Source organism: Heliangelus exortis, chromosome 4, assembly GCF_036169615.1.
Source record: "Heliangelus exortis chromosome 4, bHelExo1.hap1, whole genome shotgun sequence".
NCBI lineage: Eukaryota > Metazoa > Chordata > Aves > Apodiformes > Trochilidae > Heliangelus > Heliangelus exortis.
The window spans coordinates 21,066,280-21,091,850 of NC_092425.1; the positions used below are offsets into that span (position 1 = coordinate 21,066,280).

The 25,571-nt window shown below is 38.4% G+C and overlaps 1 protein-coding gene across 3 annotated transcripts in view; it reads right to left on the reverse strand.

The window, feature by feature from the left end:
• Positions 1-25,571, reverse strand: part of DCTD (dCMP deaminase) — a 55,655-nt gene that overhangs the window by 14,492 nt on the left and 15,592 nt on the right. For 2 of the 3 annotated variants that reach the window (XM_071743254.1, XM_071743255.1), the window contains exons 1-2: positions 5,006-5,114; positions 752-863 (exon numbers count right to left, since the gene is read on the reverse strand). In XM_071743254.1, the coding sequence (XP_071599355.1) occupies positions 752-863; positions 5,006-5,040 (147 nt within the window). In that variant the 5' untranslated portion in view covers positions 5,041-5,114. Of the gene's footprint in view, positions 1-751; positions 864-5,005; positions 5,115-25,571 lie in introns of those variants that run through there. The other variant, XM_071743256.1, reaches the window with a different exon arrangement.

The following is a 25,571-nucleotide window of genomic DNA, read 5'->3' on the forward strand; positions in this document are numbered from 1 at the left end:
TGATTTTAATTCACACTATGTGTTTATCAACAACTCTTGGGTAAAAATAATTTAGCTCCAAGTGAATCACTTTCAAAGAACTAAGAGCCATGATGTACAGAAGCCAGTCATGGAACAGACAGTTAACATGCATTTTACTCTATGGCTTTTCTGGGATTTGCTTCCCAAACTTTTCCACACAAAGAATTCTAAGAGAACAACTGGGTCCTGCAGAACAGTATGTTTCAGGAAATATGTATCAGTTGCCTCAAACTGCTGTTCAAGAGAGGCACATGTAAGAAGCAAAGAGTGGGGGCAGACAGTGATGCAGAGGGGAAGGGAGAATCGGAGCGAGGTACTAAATAAGAAGAAAACTCCAGTCAATTCAAGAACAAACAGAAGGGATATTTTATACTCTTACAAGTGAGGAAAAGAAACTTGTAAAATGCTGTGTCTTAAAAAATTATATTCTATAACTTTCAGTAGTTTTATCTGCCTCTAATACTATTTACTGGAAAAGGGAGACAAAATGCTTGTTTTATTTTAACCTTCAGATAAAAAACTCCAAGCTGCAAATGTACACACAGAATTATACACGAGGTCAGGCCCCATAAGAGAATTTCTGTAACAAAAGGTGCTGACCGTGTTAAAAATTTAATAGCTACATGCTGAAATAACTTTTAATAAGAAATCCCTGAAAGTGCTACATGTGCATCTAATGCAATGTGCAATATAGATTAGGTTACATTATTCTTTTACATTGGTTTCTTACCTGAGAATTTGGATCCTTGCTTCTTTGTGCTGACAAAAAAGCTACTGCCATAAAATATTCAGGCCATTCCAAATAATCCTCTCGTTTTTTGCAGGACGTTTCATTGCCAAAACTAGTTTATGGGGAAAAAAACAGCTATCAGCAAACAACACATAGCTAGAGTTATTACAAATTGTGTTCTTTTAATATGCAGAAGTTTTAAGTAACCTGGATCAGAATCTGGCTAAGAGTCACAGAATAGTTTGTGTTGGAAAAAATCTTGAATATCATCTTGTTCCAGGACCCCTGCATGGACAGGGACACCTTCCACTCAACCAGGTTGCTCAAAGCCCACACATTCATTAGTATTTTAACTGTAAAACCATTAAGTGCTAGGTGCTTTCCAGGAGCTTATATATGCAACATTGCCTTTCAGGGGAAAGGCATCCAAGCCTAAGATAAGAAGGCTGAGATATTCAGAGCATGAAGCTATTCAAAATCAGAGCAATTTATCCTTTACAGATATCAACTTGTGTATCTCTAAGATTCAGGTATATCATGTACTGGCATTCTTCTCACCCAAACAAAAAAAACCTTTTTTATGATGACTGTGCTAACTGCAAGCCTCTAATCTAAGCTCTTTTGTACTTCTGCATATGACAAGTGCTCGCTAGATTTCTATTTGGTAGCTTCCTGTGCAGTTATTTGCTTCTGCCCATAGTTACTGACATGAGTTTGCCTTTAGTTACAACACTCAGCCACAAAATTCTGAGGCCATTCTGATAGTCCCCTGCTAAGTTTCTCTTGAGATTATGTCCTATGAAAGCCTTCTAAAAACTGAGAAGAGAGGAGTTCAGTAAGTTTTTCCTTAAATATAATGTGTAACAATGTCACAAAAGGTTGCTTCTTTGCCTGCACTGGGGGGGTATATTTGGAAGAAGGCAGGAGTTTAAAAAAATGATGCATCATTTTCTCTTGCCTGCTTATGGCTAAAAGACTGCTCTGACAGTGTAATACACAGCAGGGAAATTTCTGTGCTTTTCAGCTCAACGAGAAGAAAAAAAAACCCAAACATCTCCCTCTTTCTCTCCCCCCTCCCAGCATATTTAAGTTTTGCAAATTTCAAAGAAAAGATCAAATTCAAAGAAATTTCCCCAAACACTCACCTATCACTGCTACACTTGAAAACACTTGAAAATGGCACATCTCAAATACAGTAACTAGACTATCAGAAGACAAGGCATAGTACTTTTCTTCTTAGGCTTCTCTTATCAAGGACGACAGCTGAAGACTGAGATACCCTTCTAGTGATGTACAGCCACAAAGAAAAATACACTATAGGTAACTGCTAGAAGCAGGAATTCTCCTAGCAACACTAGTATCTGCACTTTTGAAAGGCAAAAATGCATTAGAAGACATGTATTTTGTTAATTATTATTTTTATGACCAAAAGCATATTTAGAATCTTGCAAGTACTTTGTCATAAAGAGGTTACACTACTTGAGTGAAGACAATGCCAGCACATGATAAAATTGTGCTTTAAAAACCTACAGGGTGCTTTTTAACAAAGATAAATTGCTGGTTTTGAATAGTTCATATATGGTACACTGCAAGTTAGCAACTGTCAGCTTGTTCTTAGTCTGAATGAGGATCACCTTTAAGGCCATCATCTCAACATAAGAATAGAGAAACATATGTTCTCAGGGTAACCATCACACCTCTCATACTTCAACAACATTGTAAATAGTGCCCAGAACTGTCAGTTGTCAAATACACAAACCAAACATGAGCTTCTGAGAGTTCCCAAACTGGCTTGAATAATTATAATTGAAGAGCTACAGCTATATTCTACTCAGAAATGAAACTGTCCAAAGAGCAAGAAACTCACAGCAGAAATAAGAAATTAAAGACATACCCTCATATTTCTGTGTCAAACTGAACTTCAACGGGTTAACTAAAATGCCAAGAAAGTGCTTCAGCTATTTTAACTCATTATTTAAAATATCTTACAAAGGGAGATCTACAAAATTCAAAACACCAGTGGAATTTAAATGAACAGTTTAATACATTCCCAACTACGTGACAGTTACAATGATGTCTTTGAAGAGGCACACACCACACAATGCAGAACTACGTCAAATAAAACATTCTGGGGAAGGCTCCAGAAAGACAACAGCTCTCAGAACTAAGAGATGGTGAGATCTTCTTTTGTTAAATTGTTCCCTAGCAACCCTTTTATTCAAAACACAACAAAAGGTATTATTTACTTTCCTCATAAATACAGAATCGTATATAAGTGGAGGTCCCCCAGAATACCAACTTCATAGGGAGACAAGTATATCTGAAAAGTGAGCAGAAGGCTAGCATCAAAGAGAGCATTTAAAAAATCCCTTACTCAATTACTTCTACTTAACATCACCATGTTTGACAAGATAATTCCCTCAACTCAGTGCACAAGAAACCAAGAGTGTGAAATGGGTACAAAATGCTTAATTTTTGATGTAGCGGAAGCCAAGGCCTTGGCTAGCAGTCAAGCATACAGAAAAATCAGGTTTATGGATTTGGGGGTGCTGATCATCTTCCTTATACCCATTTGCAAGTTCTAGAATTGCAAGAAAGCAAGATGCTCTAGAAAATATTACAGCTAGCTGCAAAACAGGCAATTAAGGCTTACCCTTGTGATAACTCTTAAGAACTGACAAATACAAATAATGGGAAGTGAAAGCCATGAACACAAAACAAGAGGAAATGGAAAAAAATGTCCTTAAATTCTAGAGTGATTAGTAGTCTGTAGAAAAGTCTGCATAGATAGTATTTCAAAGGAAAACAGAGAAAAAGATGCTGCAATTATGAGAATAGTGCCTCCCTTTTAAGTTCTTTTTCATCCATCTAGGCTTCCAGTAAGCTGTTACACCATCTGAAAAAGGAAGACATTTCACTTAGCCACTAAAAAGTCTATCTTAATGAAAAACTTAGTTGAGAAGTCTAAAACAGAATATATGACCTCAAATATTTTCATAGGACAACTATGATGGTCACTAGATAAGATAACTGGATAACTGACAGGTATCAGTCATCTCCCTCTTTTTTTTTATTTTTTTTTTCTCGTGACGTTGCATGTATTATATTCTAACTGTACTGTTGTATTTCCCCAGTATCAAGTTAAACCGTGACACAAGTAAGCTACTAAACATCAACTATCAATATTTTGTCATTCAACTCACATAATTTAAGGTTAAAAGTAAATAAACATGTATTAAAAATAAATCATCTTCAGCTATAGGCTTGTTCCCCAAAAGCTCAACAGGTATATGTTCATGATAGCTTTCAATACCACCCTCTTAAGGCTCACAATTTTGCTTATGATCACTGTTATAAAAAATGAACACAGCATTTCCTCTACTGGAAGTTTATCATTCTTCCCCTCATACTGACATATGGTGATCACCTTGCTGAGCTATGATTTTGAAACAGAGCAAGAGAAAAATCAACTTCTCTTAGAGAAAAATTATAGCCTACACATTGAAAATTCACAGAATCACAGATTGGTTTGGATTCGGGACTTTAAAGATCATCCAGTTCTAAACCCCCGCATGGGCAGGGACACCCCCCACCAGCCCACGTTGCTCAGAGCCCCATCCAGTCGGGCCTTGAACGCTGCCAGGGAGGGGGCATCGCAACTCCTCTGGGCAGCCTGATCAGTGTTCCAGGGCCTTCAGAGGCTTCGAGGAAGGCCTCCCCCGCCAGTTCCCGGCTTTAACCTCCGCACAGCACCAGTCAGCGATGCCCCAGACCCCACGACGGGGGACCCCCTCCTGCACGGCGGAGCCTGACCGCCACAAAGCGCCAGGTGCGGAGCGAGGGCCTCGCTGCCTCTCCCGTTCTACCCTGCCCTACCCAGAGCCCCCAGCCAGGACGTGACCACCGGCATCCCCGAAAGCATCCGGACGGTGCCCGTGGAGGCAGCCGCCGCTCTCCCCACCTCACACGCCTGAGCCGGCCGCGTGGCGCAGGCCGCAGCCGGCAGCACTAAGGTCCCGCCGCCCCTTCGGCCCGCCGCTACCAGGGGTTACACTCCCAGGAGGGAGCGGCCCGGGCGAGGAGGGAGAAAGTTGTTCAGTTAGTCGGGAGGGCGAGGGAGAGCACGGTGCTAATGGAAGGGGGAACCGCCGGCTGACGGGAAAGGGCTTGGGAACGGCATTGCGGAACCCGCCGCCCCCCTCAGTCAGCGGCGGACAGACGAACCCAGGCGCGGGCCGAGCTAGGGCAGCGTACCCGTTAAGGTGGCGGCTGGGCTGCTCGCCGTTCATTCCGACGCTGTGCCGGTGTCTTTCGTCGCTTGGCGCCAAAGCGGCAGAAGGAGGGGAAAGGGGCGGGCGGCGGGGAGGGGCGCAGTGGGGGTGGGCGGGTGCCCCGCCGCCATCTCGAGTCGCGGCTCCGGGACTGAGCGGTCGGGCTGAGTGCGGCAGCCGAAAAGCTCCGGACAGCCTGGGCGGAGGCCACTGTGCTCTTAGTGCACCTCCTGTGCCCGAAAACTGATCTCGCTGACCGTGGGGACGCTGTGAGTCTCCGCGGTACTTGACACGAGTTACTTTAATATGTGCTCCTGTAGTTTTCAGTTTTCTGACAAGTGCTGCTTCAAATGTTAAGCTTTGACATTGCTGTACAAGTTTTCACCCATCTCAAGCTTTTGAGGTAAATGCTACTTATTAAAGCTTGACATTAGCATTAAAATGTCTAAAAATTGGTTTTCTGATCTCTGGATATGACATTCCACAAATTAATGTGGAAAATGAGTTTATTAACAACTCCAGCTGCTATCAGATTCTCTAAGTCTCCCAAGATGTTCAGATAGCTGAAAAAAACCAAAACAAATCAAAAACCAAAACATACATCCCATTACAGTGCAAAATGAGTGGTGTAATAATGAACATTAAATTTTGGTATTGTGTGTTTGTCTTTCTCCGACGAGGAGCTGCCTCAGCCAGCTGTCGGGTTGCTGCAGGGCTGCCCTGGGGACAGTGCTCACAGGCAGCAGGGTAGGGATGCATCTCCACAGGGCCGCAGGACATCAGGTGAAAACTGCCCCAACACAGCCGTACAAGTACGTCTCAGGCAGTGACAGGTGCAACAAAGTCGGTGAGAGCAGCGATGGACAAAAAGAAAACACTTGGTTTTGAGAGCAGATTTAAGCGTGAGAGCCACTCAGCTCACGGTGCATGTGTGCTGAATTGGCCTGAATATGGTCAATGGGTAAGGCTGAGATAATAATGTCTTCCTGCAGCCTGGTCAGAAATCTTCAGCTAGGAGGATGCTTCAGGCCAGGGAAAAAAAGAACATTTGGGGGCAACTGGGTACATAGTCCTATCCCAGGAGCTGTCTGTCTTTACAGTTCCCCCTTACCAACCATATGCATAGGAAACTGCAAGAGTTACTATGCCAGGTAAGGTAGTACCCCAACGTGTGTAAGAAGATGTCTAAGTCAAAGACCCTGCCATACTCATAGTTATTTTTGATGATAAGCCAAAAGAGCCTGCAGTGATCAGAACAGAGGAATGCACTGCTAATATGTTTTTATATTTATAATGCTGTACCCGCTAGCTTTTTTTGAAAAAAAAAAAAAAAAATCAAGTATAAAAATGTTACTTAATTTCACAGAAAGTCCTATTCAGTTATAACCACAAAACTTGGCAAAAGCAGCCTGTTGTATTTCAACTGACAAGTGTTCCATCCCTCAAGAGAGGGAAAACATACTATTTCTGTGTTCAAGACTTCTATTATCACAGTTTCATATGGACAACAAATGTTCATGTGCAGTTCGCTAATGAATGAAAAGGATCAATTTAGATGTGAGCAAAATAAAAGAAATTTAAATAAAGTAGCATCACTCAGGAAAGCATAAGCCTGAAGATGAAATGAAAGGCCTGATTATGGCTGATCATGAAGAGAGTTAAAGAGCACTTTTAATAATCTGGAGAAAAAATAGTGTAATTTGGTTTAAAAAGTTTCCTACTATCTGCATATGTGTTTCTGCACTCCTGAAATATGAATTAAAATTAATAGTGCTACAATTACCATGCCAAAGTTGTTATTTTTCATAAATAAGATTCTGAGGACAAACCATCACAACTACCAATCTCTAAAAAAGCAGTGCTTACATGGTGATCATACACAGTAAATTACAGGTTTTCTGTGAACACTGATGAGGAGTTCTTACAAACTATTCCCTTCCTTTGAATTTAACATGTTTTCCAGATAATATCTATAAATCAGGCAGAACCAAATTCAAAATATTAGAGCGCCCATTTCTCAAAAAGAAAACAAAGATTCCTGCTCTTTTCCCTTTCTCTTCCATAATAGAATAAAAAAAACACACTGCAAAATTTATATTATGAATCACTTATATTATGAATTACTGAGATGTTTAATTTTGAAGTGCAGTTTCCAAGTTTATATTAAATTACATAAGAATTATACTGTTTTTGAAAGCAAAACTTAAGTGATTGTTGTCATGCTTAGCAAGAAAGTTTCTGTAATAATTTGAAACTATTCTTACATCTCCATCTGTTAAATCCATCAATGTAAATTTTTAAAAAATTTTTGCAAAGGTTATTAACTCTTCTATCTTTTCTTCCTCAAAAACATTCAGCATTTCTAATAATACAACAGTGATATATGGCCTGAGAAGGAAAAATTTTAGTAGAATTTCAGATAGTAGACTCCTATAGTGTTGCCAAATGACATTTTCTGGAAACCTATCTACATTTTGGGTTTTTCCTGTTTGGTTGGTTGGTTGGGTTTCTTTGTGTGTGTTTGTTTGTTTGGGTTTTTTATTTGTTTTTTGGTTTTTGTTTGTTTTTAATTATACACAAACTTCTCTTGTGGCCAACTTGCGACTGCGCTTCTGACAATGTGCTATGGAGGTGGTACCGGACATGAGAGCATTTTTCTTCATGGCCACATCAAAACTAGTTTATGATGTTAGAGACACCTAGAGAAAGTCACACCTGGATTAGGTGAGCTTTAGGCCAGGACCTTGTGGTCTAAACATAAAGTTGTGCTGAGGACAGGAAACTTGACTTCCTACAAGCGCGGAACGAAGTCCTGCTGCCCGATAGGTTCCGTAAGAGTTCTCTGGCAGCTGTCTGCTTTTCAAAAGCAGCACCTTCCTTCTCTGAATCTGCTGTCTGAATCCTCCTCTCCATTAACTTTGTTTTAATGCTGTGATCTCAAAGTTTATTTGGACCCATCATCTGTTTTAGAACCATTCGGATCTGTGTGACAGAACTGGAGTGCTCTCAGTCAAAGCCCCTATTAAGACAAGCATGCACTCATATAATCTGAATTTATTTTCATTTTGTATCTGACACTCTACTCCTGTCCTTAAACATTCATCTTTTATTCCACAGAAGGAGGATGTACTAGAAGCATGGGGTTCCTCAGGTAGTGTTTTATAGGTTTTATTTTGTTTGTCTGTCATTTCGTAGGTGAAAGACCTGAGCATGGATTATCATGACCTTGCTGTAGAGATGTCAATAAACAATCAGAGCCGATAACAAATATTTTAGATGCTGATATTAATGAGCAGTGATACAAATTTGAAAAACATGATAAATATATAACCATCTGTCAAGATGCTTTTATTTTTGGCTCACTGTATATTAAATTTTCGCATCTTCCAACTTTTGTCCATTTTGATGAAAGCAAACTAAGTTGAGTTTGGGGAAACACCAGGTTTCAGACCTTCTCCCCACTTTCTTACTGCTTGCAAACAGACTCCTTTAATTTTGTTGGTAAGCAAGATCTCTTCCTAAATGTAGCATGTGTGTAAGTTGTTACTCTGTGAGTAACGTTTGCTATTTGCCAGGACATGGAGTATGCAATTCTCTATAGACAGATAGGAGCAGCTTTGTGTTCACAAGCTGTACTTTTCATGGGGGATTTCAACCACCCTGACAGCTGCTGGAGGGACAGGAAAGCAAGGCACCAGCAATCCAGGAGGTTCTTGTAATGCCTAGATGATAACTGACTTCTTCAAGTGGTAGAGAAACCAACAAGAAAAGGTGCTGTGCTGGACCTTGATCTCACCAACAAGGATAGGCTGGTGAAGGAGAACGAGAAGTTTAAGGGCAGTCTTGGCTGCAGTCACCATGAAATGGTGGAATTTAGGATCCTTAGGATAACAAGGAGGGTGCACAGAAAGCTCACTACCCTGGGCTTCAGGAGAGCAGACTTTGATATCTTCCAGGATCTACTTGATAGGGTACCAGGAGATAAAGCCCTGGAAGGGGGAGGAGCCCATGAAAGCTGGTCCAGATTTAAGGATCACCTCCTCTTCCAAGCCTAGGAGCAATGAATCCCAGCAAAGAGGAAGGCAAATGAGAATACCAGGAGGTCTGCATGGATGATCAAGGAGCTCCTGGACTCAGATCTAAAAAGAAAGTCTATAGAGGGTGGAAGCAAGGACAGGTAGCCTGGGAGGAGTACAAAAACATTATCCAAGTAGCCAGAAGTCAGGTTTAGGGAAGCTAGGGTAGGATAGGATAGGATAGGATAGGATAGGATAGGATAGGATAGGATAGGATAGGATAGGATAGGATAGGATAGAAATAAACCTGGCCAGAGACATCAAGGTTAAAAAAAAAAAGCTGCTACAGGTATGTCAGTGGTAAAAAGAAGACTAGGAAAAATGTAGGCCCTCTCCAGAAGGCAATAGGAAACATGGCTACATGGGAAATGGAGGAAGATAAGGTACTCATCAACTTTTTTTTCCTCAGTCTTAACTTCTGGCCACACCACCCAAAACTCATAAGGCAAAGGCAGGGTCTGGGAGAAGGAAGATCCACACACTGTAGGAAATGAGCAGGCTCAAGACCATCTAAAGAACGTGAAAGTGCACAAGTCCATGGGTCCTGATGAGATCCATCTCTAGCTCCTGAGGGAATTAATAGATAAAATTGCAAAGCCATTTTCCATCATATTTTAAAAGGAATGGCAGTCTGGTGAGTTTCCCACTGACTGGAAAAGGGGAGACATAACCCCTCATTTTTAAAAAGGAAATAAATGAAGACCTGGTGAGTTACAGGCCAGTCAGTCTCACCTCTGTGCCTGGCAAGATCATGGAGTGTTCCTCCTGAAGGCTATGCTAGGGCACAAGGAAAATGTGGAGGCAGATGGTGGCAACCAACATGGCTTCACCAATGGCAAATGGTAAATTTTGCCATTTGCCAAACTGAGAAATTAGGTGTCCTTTTGCAATGGGGTCACAGCATCAGTGGACAAGGACAAAGCAACTGACATCATCCACCTGGATTTGTGCAAAGCATTTGACACTCCTGCATGACATCCTGGTCTCTAAATTGGAAAGATATGGCTACAATGAATGGACTACCCAGTGGATAAAGAATTGGATGGCTGGTCACACTCAGAGAGTTGTGGTTAATGACTCAAATAGACACCAAATATCCAAATAGACACCAGTGATGAGTGTTGTTCCTCAGTAACTTCTCCATTCCTAGGATGTAGCACCAAGAAAACTGTGGAACAGGAGGAATAAAGCCTTCTTTTTATAACATCCTGAGTGGCAGCAGTGCAGAGGGAGCTCAGGTGCCACTATTATATGTGACATCTTTAAATCTCTTCCTACTAAGGAAGACTAATAACTAATTACAGAAGAGCAGCTAACAGCCATGCTACTTTAACTTATCAATAATGAAAATTGAGCTGTCAGGAAATACATTTGACATCCCAGCTTCGAAGAGCAGGAAGTCTGTGTTCCCTCTGTAGATATGAGGGGAAATATAATTCTTAGTAAACCTAATTTATTTCATAAGCAGAGTTGTCAGTATGATTCCTTTCAAGATTTCCTGGCACTTTCCTATTATGAGATTATGCTTTTAGTTGTTTACATCAAACAAACATGAGTTATTCAGGCTAAAATAACCCAAGAAGAGCATTTGCTCCTTCTAAGATTATTTTTTATCTTTCAGGTTTTATCTATATTTTTTATGTTGCTACTGCAACTTTAAACCCATGTAAATAAATCCTCAACCATCTTCACACTAGGAAGACACCGACTTGGGTGGCAAAGACTGGGTGGCATACTTCATATGGTAAATGGGGAATTCTAGCATGGAGTCACAGCAGTTTTGTGCTATAGAAAATAGAGAATTAGGTCAAGAAGGCAAAGAGCAGTATGCAATCGTTGAAACAGGAATCATTAAGGAATTCAAAGGCAGATGAGTTATAGATTATGGAAAGGGAAGATGGGCATTGGTTGGCATTGGTTAGATATTTCCAATTCGTATTTTTCAGAATATAACAGAATATTATTAGGGTTCAAAGTACTGAAGAAAAATTGTCTCTTGAAGCCAGCCCTCACAACAGCCTAGGAAGACAAAGAAAGTAACAAATGTACTTTATTTTTTTTCAAAACTGAGGAAGCAAAAGGGAATTGAAATGTGATATTCTTATTTTACAGGAAAGTAAACTAAAAAGCTCACTATTACTTCTACAAAAAATCAGTTAGTTCTACAGAGACAGTAACAGGGAGAACTCAAAATCTCTCAATTGGTATGTATGCCCTCTGGGTTGAGCATTTTTCCCCAGAAGATTAATGTCTTACACAAGCAAAATACGAAAGAGGCCAAAAATCTTTGTCAGAGGCTTTGTGAAAACTGGCTACTCTTGTTAGTTCAACTATTTAGGATTAAAATGTTTCTATGCCTATTAAATTGACCTTGACATTTTTTTACAGGATTAGAAAAAAGATGATTCCTATTGGGAGTGAATGTATGGGTCATTTTGTTTGTGCATTTTGTGTTACAAAATTCGTCAAGATTTTGAACGACACTTCAACTGATCTCAGTACAAGAACCTGAAATTAGCTAGCACAATGAAATCAATATCGAGCAGTATTTTGTCTCTGAAAGAAATTCAGTCTGACAGAGAAGAGTAAGAGCAGTGTAAGGAATCTGAGACTGTGGCTAAAAAAGCTGGATACAGAAATTTCCTGTAAAGCAGTACAAATTAGTTGATGTCACCAGAGCAAGAAAACCATAGTGACAGAATAGAATGTTATCCAGGTTCCAGAATACTCTATTATCACCACCTTAGGTCACCAAGCTTCACGAGCTATATCCATCAAGTTTGATAGCAGTATATTAACTCACAGCAGAAGCTAGAAGGTGCATTGCTTTAATGTACTAACGATTTACATTAAGACACCTGGGTTCAAAGTCAGTTTATGACAAGAACAAAACGGGTTTGTTGGTCTCAGCCTGCTCTCTAGTGGACAAGTGCACATAAACCCAGTCCTGAGAAGAATCCCAAGAAATAGATTTGTTGGCCAAGACTTGTGAAATTCTTATTTTCTAAGCAACATTGTTAAAAATAAAACTAAATAGAGACTTGTGTTTTCTGTGCTATTTGAAAACACTGTAAGATGAGGCGTTTCCATCAGCACCTATTGAATACTGTATCCAGGATTCTTGTTACCAGGATTGGAAAGCATTCAGCAGGAGAAACACCACAGTGGAAGGCGATGAAGGCAATTAGATGCTGCCATGTTAGAGGAAAATGAAGATAAGATGATATACTTCCCTAAGAGACATTATAATGTTTATGATTATGTAAAACATTTGTCTTTATTTACCCTTTTTTGAATACAAAACACTGACAAATAAAATGACACACATAATAATGATAAAAGGAAATATTTTCTTGATACATAATTAACCTGTTAACTCTTGTCTGAAAGACATCTTAGAGACAAGAGCTAAACAGGACCTTTAAAAAAAGATTATGCTTTTATATGAATAATAAGAATAGCAAGGTTTATGTTAGAAAATATTAAAATGTATGAGGGGTATCAGCTCTCACGATTCAGAATACAGAACAAACATAAATTGCCTAGAGCATGGGAAGAAATTACACACACAGATGTTTTATTTCATTAGTGTATCTCATTCAATGGCTACATTGACTTCAGCAGGCAGACAGTAGCATGATGGAGTCTTAGATTTGTGTAGTCTGTGGTATTTCCTATGCTTCCAAGATAAATTCCTTGTGACTCATTTGCAGAAATCAGCTTCAAAAAATTACCTGGAACTCTGACCCCATTTCAGGTTATTCTCCTTTACATTGCTTAACTTTTTATCAGTCAGGAGAAAAATAATCATTAATATCCAAGCATTTACAATTAATACCACATGCCAACTACAGAGGAAAAGTAAAAATTCTATTGAGTTAAAATCTCTTTCCACAACTTTAAGCTAGAAATTTTAAAATTATTTATAACTTATAATTTACCATTAATTTTTAAATTTTAAATTTATAATAACATATATAAACATATATATATGTTAATATATATTAATTAATATATTAATATATATAAACATATATAACATATATAAACACTATACTACCACTGAGAGTTTTTTACAGTCTTGTGCTTTGTCCTAATCTAAGCTGATCATTCTATTATTTTTCAACATGCCAACTATGTCACCTATTTGCAGGAATCTTTGAACACTTCCTAGTTTTCAAGATCAATTTTAATTTAAAATTAAATTCTCATCCAAATACATTTAACTTTATATAATGGCTACTGTTTACTGTGTTTAGAATGCTGTATTTCTACATTTTATATAATTATAAAAAATATAAAGAAGAAGACTTTTTCAGTCTCTTAATATTAGAACAGCCTCTCTGACATTATTCTGATTCCAAATTTAGAAAATCGTTTTTAATAAGAAAATAATTTTACCCTCAATTTTGCAAAGAAATGCAACACCAGATAAACTTTAAAGTGCAATTTATCAAACATTCATTTCCATTGCTCTCTCCATTACTAACTATACTATTAGTTTATCAAAGCTTTTATTTTTATGGTGCTTTCACAATTACCAGTCCTGATTTTTTAAAAATCCTGATCAGATTTTGGTTCTGATCTTCTGATAGTTGATGGTTTACTTAAAAGTTGAGCCAGTAATTGCTAGCGTGAAAATGTGAGTTAACAGGTTTTTTGGACTTTGTAGATGAAAAGTAAATTGTACTAATTTTTAATAGTGAACTGAGTGATTTTGAAAGCCTCTAAAATCACAAAGTAAATAAAATTGAATTTGAATTTATAGGGGAAAGGAGATGATTCATGTCTCTTGCTTATGTGGAGATGACAACATGCTTCCATGAGTAAATTCGTACTCCAAAATTATGTATTTATGGAACAGATTAACAAGTATAATTTCATCATTAATTTCATTAGAAATGTTAAATAGGACCTAAATTTGCCAAGCATAATGCAGAGGAATGAAACAGCTAAGACCCACATAACTTCAAAAGAATTTGAATTATGCATTTGAATTCAGATTTGTGGCATGAACTAAGATAATTACCAGGAAAATAGCAGCTTTTGCAGTCAATAACAGACATTGGATTGAGTTTGTCAATTTTTCTGAGATGACAAGTGGAAGATGATAACTGATGAAATGAGCTTCAGATTATATGAGAAGTACTATGGTCTGTACGAGCTAATGCTTTTATTCTCAAAGCCTGAAGTTGTAAGAAATACTAATAAAGCTATTTTTATTTAGATAGTTGTAGCTCATCAGGTATCCAGTAAAGAAAGGTTTTGTGATGGAGGCAGTCTTATCTTTCCACTTGGCATCAAACAGGGTTTTTTGAAATTTTTTTTCTGCTCTATTCTCCTGATAATTCAACAGTAGTAGGACCAAGTAAGCCCTGTCAGAAGTAACAACTGCTTGCACAGAATTTCTCTTTTACTCATGATCACCTGCTGGCAAATACTAATGCATAGAACAAAGATAGATAAGACAGCTATAGTTCAAAATGGATAATGCTGGAAATGCAAGTGTACTGGTAAGGGAGAAATCCCACCCATAATAGTGGTGCTTCACTGCTAGAGATTGCACAAAAGAGTTTAAAATCCTTCACTTTCTGCAGGGCAGAGATCCATGCATACTAAAGGAGGAACATCCTGTAACCATGACTATATATTCCAGGGATATAAACCACTGAAGGACTCAGGATCAACCAAAGATGATCAAAGCCTCAGGAATCATATCTCCTCCATGGGACCCCAATGTGACAAGCTTATCTCTTTGATCCGAAATTTAGAATATGTCAGAATGGCTCAATCCTATGTGTTTATTTCACATTTGACGATATTTTTAAAGTAGTAGGCAAGACCCAAGCTTCCCATTTTCTCACTGGTTTCCATCATTTGGAAAGTGCCATGGCATGGACAAAAGTTCTAACTTTTCTAATTTCAGCTGGGAGCTGAAATTCTTTGCTTTTTCTAAGCTCTTCTTCAAAAGTCTCCCGAACTTGATTGCAGAAAAACATGTGCAGTAAGAACCTTAGAACAGAAGTCTGAAAAAATACCCTGGAAAGGAAGTGAGAGGAATCCCAGCTTATTATTTTTACACATTATTATTTTGAAAAGTCATTGAATGCCCTATTTGGACAGTCTTATCTATGACACAGACTTCCCAGACCAGATGGTCAGTTCCTCTGTACCCAGAGGTATGGTATGCTTGAGACAAGCAGCTCTGAGCAATGGGCCCTACGAGCCTGACTGGCAGCTGAGTTCCCCAAGGCACACAAGGTCCTTGAGGTGAAGTTGATGAGAGTCCTACACCTTCCTTCTGTTCTGACTTGTGGATGCTCGCTGCAGTCGTCACAACTGACTGCTGGAGAGAGGCCTCGGTACTGAGCCATTCCCTTGGGTTCTGCTGACCCATCAGTGCATGACATTGGTGCAGAACTCATAGTTTCTCTGAAGAAAGACTTCAGAAAGGGCAAAAGGAAGCTGGTGTAACTAACCAGAAGGGTAAGTGAGGTTGTTAGAAGCATAAATACATTTTTGAAGATACTGAAGTCATGTTCAAATGACACAAGAAGAAAGTTACAAACTCAGGCAGGTTAAATGTAAAATCATAATAAGGCAGATCAAAAAGCATCTAAAGAATAACTAAAAAAGGAGCCTAAACTAGTAATCCTTTTCTACAAAACATGTCAGAAGCAGGATCTCTGACAGAATTTCTAAGGCCAGTTGGTTTTCAGTGCATAAAAGAGTACTCAGAGAGGACAAGGTGGTTCCAGAGAAGCTAAGTGAGCCCTTTGCACTGGTGTTTGCTGGGGAAGGAACTGGGAAGATTACAAACCAGAACCCTTCTTGGTGGGGACCCACTTGAAGATCAGTCTGAAATAGAAATTACTGTAGAATATATTATTGAATAAATAGATAAAGTGAAAATTTCCAGTGACTTTGTAGTAATCACTTTAAATTTCTCAAGGGACTCCATGGAGAAAGAGCTGAATTACTTATAGCTGGGTGTAACCTATTGCTTAAAATTGTTGTGCTCCTGGAAGGCAGCAGATGTGACATTAATTCCTTGAAATGGTTCAGGAAAGTCCAGGAAATGATAGGAATGTAAGACTGACTTGTACTGGGCAAATTATTAGAAACCATGATCAGGAAAAGAATTAGGGGGCAACTGAATAGTTCTGATTTATTTGGGAAGAGTTAGCATTCTGTTGAGGAAAATACTGCTTTACAATTCTGATAAAAGTGTTTCAAAGGAGCAAAAAAGGACATGGATAATAAGGGGATAATGACGTTGTCAAAGTCTACTTTGATCTCCAAAAGTCTTGAGTTAAGGTTAGAATTAGGGTTTCCTAAATTGAATGTCTAAAGGAAAGGTGAGAATGAAAAAAAATACCACTGAGGAAGTGCAAGGAAGGACAGGGGGGGCTTTAGATTGATGTAAGGGTTAATGGGTAGAGTCGTTTTCCTCAAGTCAAGATGGAGAACATTATGGAAGAGTAACCTAAGGGTGTTCAGTCTGCCCTGAAATTATCCTTGGGGCAAAACTGAGGAAAATTAGTTGGAAAGAGTGTGGCATTTATTCCCAGATGGAGGAAAAGGCCCAGCAAAGCAAAGACCTCTTACTGGTAAAATAAGACACTATTCACTGCTGCTCTTTTCAGTGCATTCAGAAGTAGCTCAGTAAAAATTATTTTGTCAATACTATAAAAAATCCCAAGACTCTGTAGTGACCTGACAGTGCAGGGTCTCAGGCGCTGTCTGGGCTTGACTTGAGCTGATTTATTTTGGTTGGGTTTTTTGGTTTTGGTGTTTTGTTGGGGTTTTTTTGGGTTTTTTGTGGTTTTTTCTGTTTGTTTTTTGTTTTTTGTCAGTGTATGACAATTGTCTAGGTAGGTATTGCTTAACTGGGTTTGGCTTGGTCTGTGGATACTTTATATTGTAAAAGCCTGACTACCCACTGTAACACTGCTTCTTGACATTGAAAAGGGCTGTGGAAGGCGGTGGAGCAAATTTCAGACTCTAGCAATGAGAAGGATGCAGACTCTAGTTAGAAAACCCTGGCAGATCCCAAAACAGAGGGAAAAGAAAGTCCTACTGTGAACATCAAAATCTTTCCAGAAAGGGACACAGAAGGCCAATGACTTACAACACATTCATTTCTGATGAAGTCTTTTTAAGGAAGATGAAAGTTACTGACCTTAGGACTCAGCAGGACATACAGAAAGAGATCAAAGCACTGGAGAAACTGAATAAATACAAAGAATTTTATATACTACAATTTACACCATATTGTTAATGTATTATTTCTAATATGGTAATCTGTGCCATTAGATTGTCAGAACATTAATGAGACTAACCCTACATTCCTACCTTCTCCTTTAAGAATGATCTATTTAGCCCATGGCAGGATTTGAATGTAATATACATCCAGTCTCAGGTTAGGGCTAGTCCTAAGAGCTAAGGCTAAGGTTTGAAAATACAGAAAGCTAACAGGGGTTGATGAGGCTGATGGTAGAAAAAAAAGACTCTTAGGAAATACAGAGCAGGAATCCAGAGGTTCCCAGGGACAATGTTATACAAGGGGCCATAAGCATTCTATGAGGCTTCAGCCTAAGCCTAGTGTTAGCCTTTGACAAGGTTCAGAAAAGGTGGTTAAAAAGATTGTGCTTCTTGGTTCAATGTGAAAGAAATGTATAGAAAAGCAGAAAGGACTTATCACAAGTAGATTCCAAAACAGTATCTGCTACATCACTCTTTTTGGTGCATTTAAACTTGAGCAATGGCTAGGTTATCCTGAAGGTTTGATCTGATACAATGCTGACAGAGGTGCTGGGAGTAAGAGTAAGAACTGGAACTCCATGGGACTGGAGAGCCTTAAGAGGTTCCTCAAGGACATCAGGCTCCAGGACCCTCAACACATCTGAACAATGAGGGCATAAAAGGGAAACTTCTTGCATGGATAAATAGTTGCTGAAAAGATAAAAAAGAGAGCAGTAAATGGTCAGTATTCATAGGAGAGGAGGTCACAAGTGGAGATTCACAGTGGTCTGCCTGAGATACATTCTTCAGAATAAATTACTTCAAAATGGGAGCCCTAAATTAGAAGAGAATGTGTGCTGATGATAGCATAAAATTAATGGTTAGAGGCACAAGGTTTTTTTCTGAAGAACCGCTGAAGTTCCAGAGACTGGTAAAGTCCCCAAACATATACTACAAACTATGTCTCATCTTGGAAGTCAGGGACAGAGAATATGCCAGGAATTCTATCCCCATGGTTATGTAGAAGGAGGTGCCAACTCTGTCACTTCACTATTTGGTGCCATAGTTACAATGGATCAGGTGTGGTTCAAGAGCCTTTGGGTTACCAAGAGGTAACTGGGATGATGCACAATCACCAGGGGCCAGAACACCTCAGGAAGCAATGGTGGGACGTGTCAGGCTGTGTGGTAAAAGCAATATGTCACAGGCATGGCTCTAGAACCAGTCCTCTTAGCTGGAGTCTGAGGGTGACCACCAGTTTGTGAAGTTGGCTGTAGTGGTCAAGTTCATAGGACCAGACTTTGCAAATGGAACTCAATTATGTTCACTCTGCATGGAGAGTCCCAAACTCTGGCTTTGTTCTTCTGATTTCATGCAGCTGTAAGAGAAGATACTCACATTTTTCTCTTTCCTTGTTGTCATTTAAAATCTGTATCAACTGATAAATCACAAAAAAAATTACATATGCAAGGAATAAAAAAAAAGTATTATTAACAAAAGTCTGTATTGCCCTTAATATGCCCACAAAAATTTCAGCGAAGTCAAAAGAACAGTATATGGCTAGAGTCTCAAATCTTCTCAAATCTTCTTTTCACCATAAAACCTTGTTGAATTCATAGGGATTTGAGTGGCAAGGAAATTTAAAGGAATTCCAGTTCTAAATATATAACAGCCTAATAGGTTGGAACAGTAATTCTTCTTCCATCAAAGTTAATGGGCACTTTTCAGATTTAATGTGTTTGTGACATTTTTGCAGACTCATATTTCCTTTGTTGTCTTCACATCGCTACAGAGTCGCACCCCAGGGTACTTTATGAAACCGTAACGGATGTAAAACGTTGATTGGCAGACTTTGTGTGTAAAATATATGTTTCATGACATTTTCAAGTCTTGATGGAATCTACTTTGTTCCCTATTAGGCTGTAGTTTCTTTCTGTAAGGTGAAAATGTATTTTTGCATTGGGTACAATACCAAATGCATTGCTTTATTGTCAGCAAAATGTTAAATAATGCTTATGGCACTGTGACAGGTATCTAAAAATAAAAGAGGAACATTTCTATTTTGGTAAACTGCCCAGACCTTCCATGCAAATAGAATTTTTAATATTTGGGTGTGAAGATTACCAAAATGGAAATCATGCATAACAAACCAGCTTAAGTCCTTTGAGCACATGACAATAAAAATGGACAAGAGTAAAGAAGTATACATTATTCGCTTGGATTCCAAGGAAGATTTTAATCCGGTACCAAAAACATTATTGATGAATAGAGTAGGAAGGTAAGGAAGTAATACTCAACTGGATAAAGAACTGGCATACTTCCAGAGTCAAGGAATGACCATAAGTGTAAAAGGAAAATGAAAAATGCAGTGCCACAGAGATTAGCATTAGATCCTCATTTTTGTCATACTAATGAACTGGAAAACTAACAGAGCTTCAAAGCATCCAATTTGATGTGTCAGGAATAGAGGTAACAGCTGGTCATGAAAAGAAAAGAGGAGAACACAGTTTAAAATTATTGGAATAAAAAGTGCACGTGTGTATGTCATTAAAATTCATAAAAGTAAGTTTAAGGAACTTTTAAAAATAACAGGTATGATGTCCTAAATTATGGACTGTAGTGAGCATGTAAAAAGATCTAGCTATATTCAATACAAAGTTTGAAATATCAGGTAATTAGATAAATTATTATATTAAATTATTTTCAAACCATTTGGTAAGAATGTAAAATATCACATAAATACAATTAGCCATTCAATATCTGGCAACAGCTAGAATGGAAAAAAAATATATGCATAAGATGGATGCTAAATTCAGACTCACAGTACAAAGGAGTGTGAAAAGAATTGAAAACTAGCATATTAGTTTCAATCTGTCCTAGGACGACAAGGATTAACAGTTCTTTCCATCAGTTTACCTGTTTGGCTGTCTTTGTGCAGCGAACTGGTAATTATGCCAGCAGACACATTAGTGACTGACAGAACTGCAAAATGAATCTTCCAGTTATTCTCAGAAAATCAGAAGGAGGTATACAGGCAGAGGACAGTACTAGTTGGAAGACTGCCGTGATACTTCTGAAAATAAAGAGGAATGTAGTTCACTAGATTTCAAAAGTGCATATATTAAGTGATGTTCTTTTTTGCTGTGCTATCGAACTAGTGAAGTATATGCTAAATTAATCAGTGCTGTTACATGCTTGGCACTTGGAGTGTTGCAGTGTGAATTGCCCTCTCCCTGAAGGGGCACACTCAAGAACAGTGAGTGGAAATAGTTCTATTGCTACTAAATCCTCAATTTATGTAAGACACAAAGAGCTTCAGTCTCCCAGCTGCCTTTTCAGCTTCCAAACTTTATCCTTTAGGAGAACCAGATAGACAAGATTAAAACAACAAGTACAAGGAACACTCTGTGGCATCTGACCATCCTCATTAGTATCAAGATGGCTTATTTTTTTGAGAACAGCAGCTTACAAATAATCCTTTGGCTGAAGCTGAAGCAAAGAAATAAGTGATGCTACTTGAAGAGCTCACAGAGGCACCAAGTCTACTCTGACTGAAAATACGGAACCCTAAGTAGCCAACTCAGTTTATAATTAGGGACTGTTTGTGTATTGTTGTATCTTTGCATCTGGGACCAATGCTTGCTCTCAGGCAGTTGTCTTTGTTGAACTGCACTAGATAGTGATCTTTTTATGTTATTCATATTTCACTTACCTAGATTACAGCAAAGCAGTATGAAACCTGCAGCTCTACAAATGCTCTGACCTGTTACTCATCTTCTGAGAAAGTCAGTTCTGGACACATAAAATGCATTCTCAGCTCTCCATATTGCTTTTTCATAGATTTGAACTCTGAAGATCTGAGACCTAAGTATTCTACAACCTCAAACCAAGGTAACAGAAAGCTAGAGGATGAAGAATGTGAGGTTATATATAGCTTGACTGAACTGTTTCTTTATCAGACTCTATCAGGATAATATCTACCTGCATGGTGTGCTGTGCTGTGCTATGCCATGCTATGCCATGCTATGCCATGCTATGCCATGCTATGCTATGCTATGCCATGCTATGCCATACTATGCTATGCTATGCTATGCTATGCCATGCTATGCTATGCTATGCCATGCTATGCCATGCTATGCCATGCTATGCCATGCTATGCCATGCTATGCCATACTATGCCATGCTATGCTATGCTATGCTATGCTATGCTATGCTATGCTATGCTATGCTATGCTATGCCATGCTATGCCATGCTATGCCATGCTATGCTATGCCATGCTATGCCATGCTATGCCATGCTATGCCATGCTATGCTATGCTATGTTATGCCATGCTATGCTATGCTATGCTATGCTATGCTATGCCATGCCATGCCATGCCATGCCATGCCATGCCATGCCATGCCATGCTATGCTATGCTATGCTATGCTATGCTATGCTATGCTATGCTATGCTATGCTATGCCATGCTATGCTATGCTATGCTATGCTATGCTATGCTATGCTATGCTACACAAGGTCTTTTTTCACCATGAGTTCTAACCCTCACCATCTTCCTACTGATGTCAGATGGCAACAGGGAAAATAGGACGGAAAGCAGTGATTGGTGGGGATCCTTTCTCAGAGGTTTGCGATGGGGATCAAGGTACTGAGAAGAAAATCACCCTTCAGCTTGCCCCATCTGAATCACTCTCACAGCACGGGGATGGACTAATCTCTGCTGTGCTGGCTTGTTCTGTATTGGCCTTCCTAGATCCTCTTTGTTACTAAACCTTTCTATGTCAGTATGGAGAGAGTTCATGGTTTTCTTTTATGATTCTCTTGCATTAATCTATGGCTCCTCTTGATTAATTCTTAAAATATCTCAGATATTTTCATCACCTTGCTGCATGATGGCACTATAAAGGTGCTGTCAAACTCTCTGATGCATCTTAGATCTATACTCCATCTGGAATACTTTTCATAAAGAATTTTTCCTCAAAGACATTCAGCTATCCATCTTCGGTAGATTTCCAGATTTCGTATCCACACATTAAGATGCAGATTATCCCTATTCTCTCTCCTTAAAGCAATTTCCTAACGCTTTCCTTTCATAATATTGTCAGTTTTTAACTTCTGAATGCTCAGTTTTGCAGTACTAATGACCATTTTTGGTAGAATATGCAAAAAAGAGCAATCTGCTGTTAGCAGAACTGGCATCAGTGGTATTATTCCTACTCTTAGTGAGTACAATGATGAATAGAAATAGGCTTAATGCATTCAAGAATAGTTTCTTGGGATCCTGTTCTGGACAATTTTATACTTAATTGTTTCTATTACTAAGCTTTCAGGACATCCAGAATTTTCTTCTAAGTCTTTCTAATATGTTGGAAGAAATATAATAATGTTTTTAATAGGCATGTAGTGACTGAAGATATGAAAATGAAATGAGGGTAAAAGCAGAAATGGAAGCAATCTTACCACTGCACTGTAAAAGAAGGATTTCCTGTGAGTTCCTTGCTTTTTGTTGTTATACAGAGAAGAATTAACATATCAAAGTCCTTGCTGGTAGCTCATTTATAAATAAATGGTCATCAACTATGGTCTATATAGGGGTCTTGAAAATTGTATTTTATATTCTCTGCTTCTCTGAACAATCTGTTTTATCCCCACAAAACATAATTGATAAAAATGATGTTTCTTCCATGATGTTTGCAGTAAAAATAATATGGCTTCAGGCATCAACTAACAACATTATTTTCTGAGCACAGGGGAATCATTAATGTTGAGAGACAATCAGTCAGCTGCTAAATCAATTACAAAAATATAGCTGCTTTCAGTTAGCTTTAATTGTTCATTGTCACAAGAAACTCAAACAATGGGTATATATAAGGCACCAGCTAAGCAAAACTAGGATGAAGTTCCATCAGTTTGCATGAAAGCGAAGCTAAAATATTTGAGCAATCTTATCAGGAACAAATTAATAGAGTACAGGCTGCTCTACCTCTATTGGCCTCCTCTGTTTCTTAATTTCACTGAAATTTGAAGCACTGAGATGTTGTGGTGGGGCCTGTTCACGTAATTTAAAATAATGGTTTTCGATAAAGCTGCCTCACTTTATTCTTGTGGTCTACATCTCTCCTCTAGGAAAAAAAAACCACAAAACAACCCACTAAAACCCCAAAACAATCCAGAAATACAAAGGAAGAAAGAATGAGACAATGCAGATTGGGCATTATCAAGTCCCTGTGAAGTCCATGGGCTGCACCTCAGCCTGCTATACAAGAAATTTTAGTTGCAAGCATTAGTGAATGAATTTTTCCAAGTATTACTGCAAATCACAATATTCCCTTTAGATTATCACTGACAGAATTTTGAAATATTTACATTATTTATCAGCTACTGCATCTCCTCATCTAAATGTAAGTTGTAATCAATAAATCATCAATACCCCACTACTTCCTTTATTCTGTGGGATCTAAATTATGCAGCTCTTCATTGTTTATATATAGATGTGTGTGTGTATATGCAATACCCAGCATTTCCAAGTCCATCAGAAATAAACTTATTTCTAATCAATAAAGGTGCACCTATCATTTGGGTGCTGTGACTACTTCTATGTACTGAGTAATCAATTTAAATAGCACAGGATAAAATGGCAGAAGTTGTTTATGCATTTCAACTCTGCAACCTTACAACTTTAAAAATGAGCAGAACTAAGAAATGCTTTGGCAATTACTTTAACTGCAAATTGTGTGCTTGTCACTCTATGTGTTCAGAGAACTGAGAATGCTCAAGATCTCTAACTCTATTTTAATGGAGATAGATAATAGAACAGACTAGGACTAGAGTACAGTAGAGCAGGTAGGTGTAAGTTAAATCTCTTGCAATTTCTGCAGAGGTTTTAAAAGGACAGAATTGTAGGCTACATTAGTATCACAAAGTATTTTCCCCTCCCTGGTTTTGTAAGCTTTGAAGTGATTAATAAGAAATAGTAAAACAATAAAAAGAATCTTTGTTTTTCTGTGGAATGTTTCCTTCAGGAAAGGTGAGATGGTTAATGAACAACAGTAAATGCTGAAGATACAGCTTGGCAAACTTTCCATAGTGGAACTCGTGTGGCTTGTAGTAGGCCTTGCATTGGCTTTTTTTGAGTACAGCAATACTTCATCCACAGACTTGAATGGAAGTCCAGTTTTCTTAGGAGTTAATTGACTTTGTTTCAAACCTCAGGGGAAAAAAACCTGTAAAACTTCTTACTATTAGCCCCAAATTTATTTTAAAGGTGTCTTTTGAAAAGAAAAACTAATCCATTAATCTGAATGACAATTATTCCTGTTCTCACAACTAAACTACTTAGAGAGTCTGTGAGTTCTTTTGGAAAAGTTATTACACTTCAGATTAAATTTGAAGGTATTGCATATTAAGTTGCCTCTTCTTTCCTCCCATCCTTTTTAATTACTAGGACATTTACATGAAAATCGGATTTTTATTTCTTGAAAGCTCATCTGCTCCTGCTGCTTATTCTTCATTGAAGATGTCACATGCAAAGGGTTAGATCTCCAGGTGAGGAAGAACAAGAACAGATGTGTTTAGAAGAAAGCAAGCTTTTTATGCAAATATTATTTTTAATAAAACAAACAAACATAATAAACCTGAAAACACAAGCTCTGAAAGCAAAACTTCATTATCTCTTCCAGGAGATACTGATGTCCCTCCAAACAAAAGTAATTTTGAACTTTAAAACTCAATATAGAACATGAAAATACAGTGCAAAATTCTGAAGATTTACTAGCTCACTCATCACCCAAAAAAGCCCTCTAATTTGATACTCATGCTCTTACTGTACCATAGGGAAACACCAAGCCCAGGCAGTCAGGTTCATTTAAGCGCTCAAAAGACCACTTTTCCTAGAAAAAATGTCCTAATCTTTGATGGTCCTTTCTAAAACAAATGGCTAATTTCTATCTGATGAGTGGCATTTGTACGGTAAAAATCAACCCGTGAAATGTTTATGCCATAGTGTGAAGAAACCATTAGGAACCAGTATTGAATAAACACAAACCATCATCAACCTATTGGCTCCTCTGTGTGCAGACCCACTTGAAACACATCGGTGCAACACTTTGACAGAGTTTGCACTACCACGTGTCCACGTTTTCAAAGAGGACTGAAAGATTTTTAACACCATGTTTGATTTATGATCCCTGCTTCTGTTTCATGATAATATGCATTGTTTCCAGTTATATGA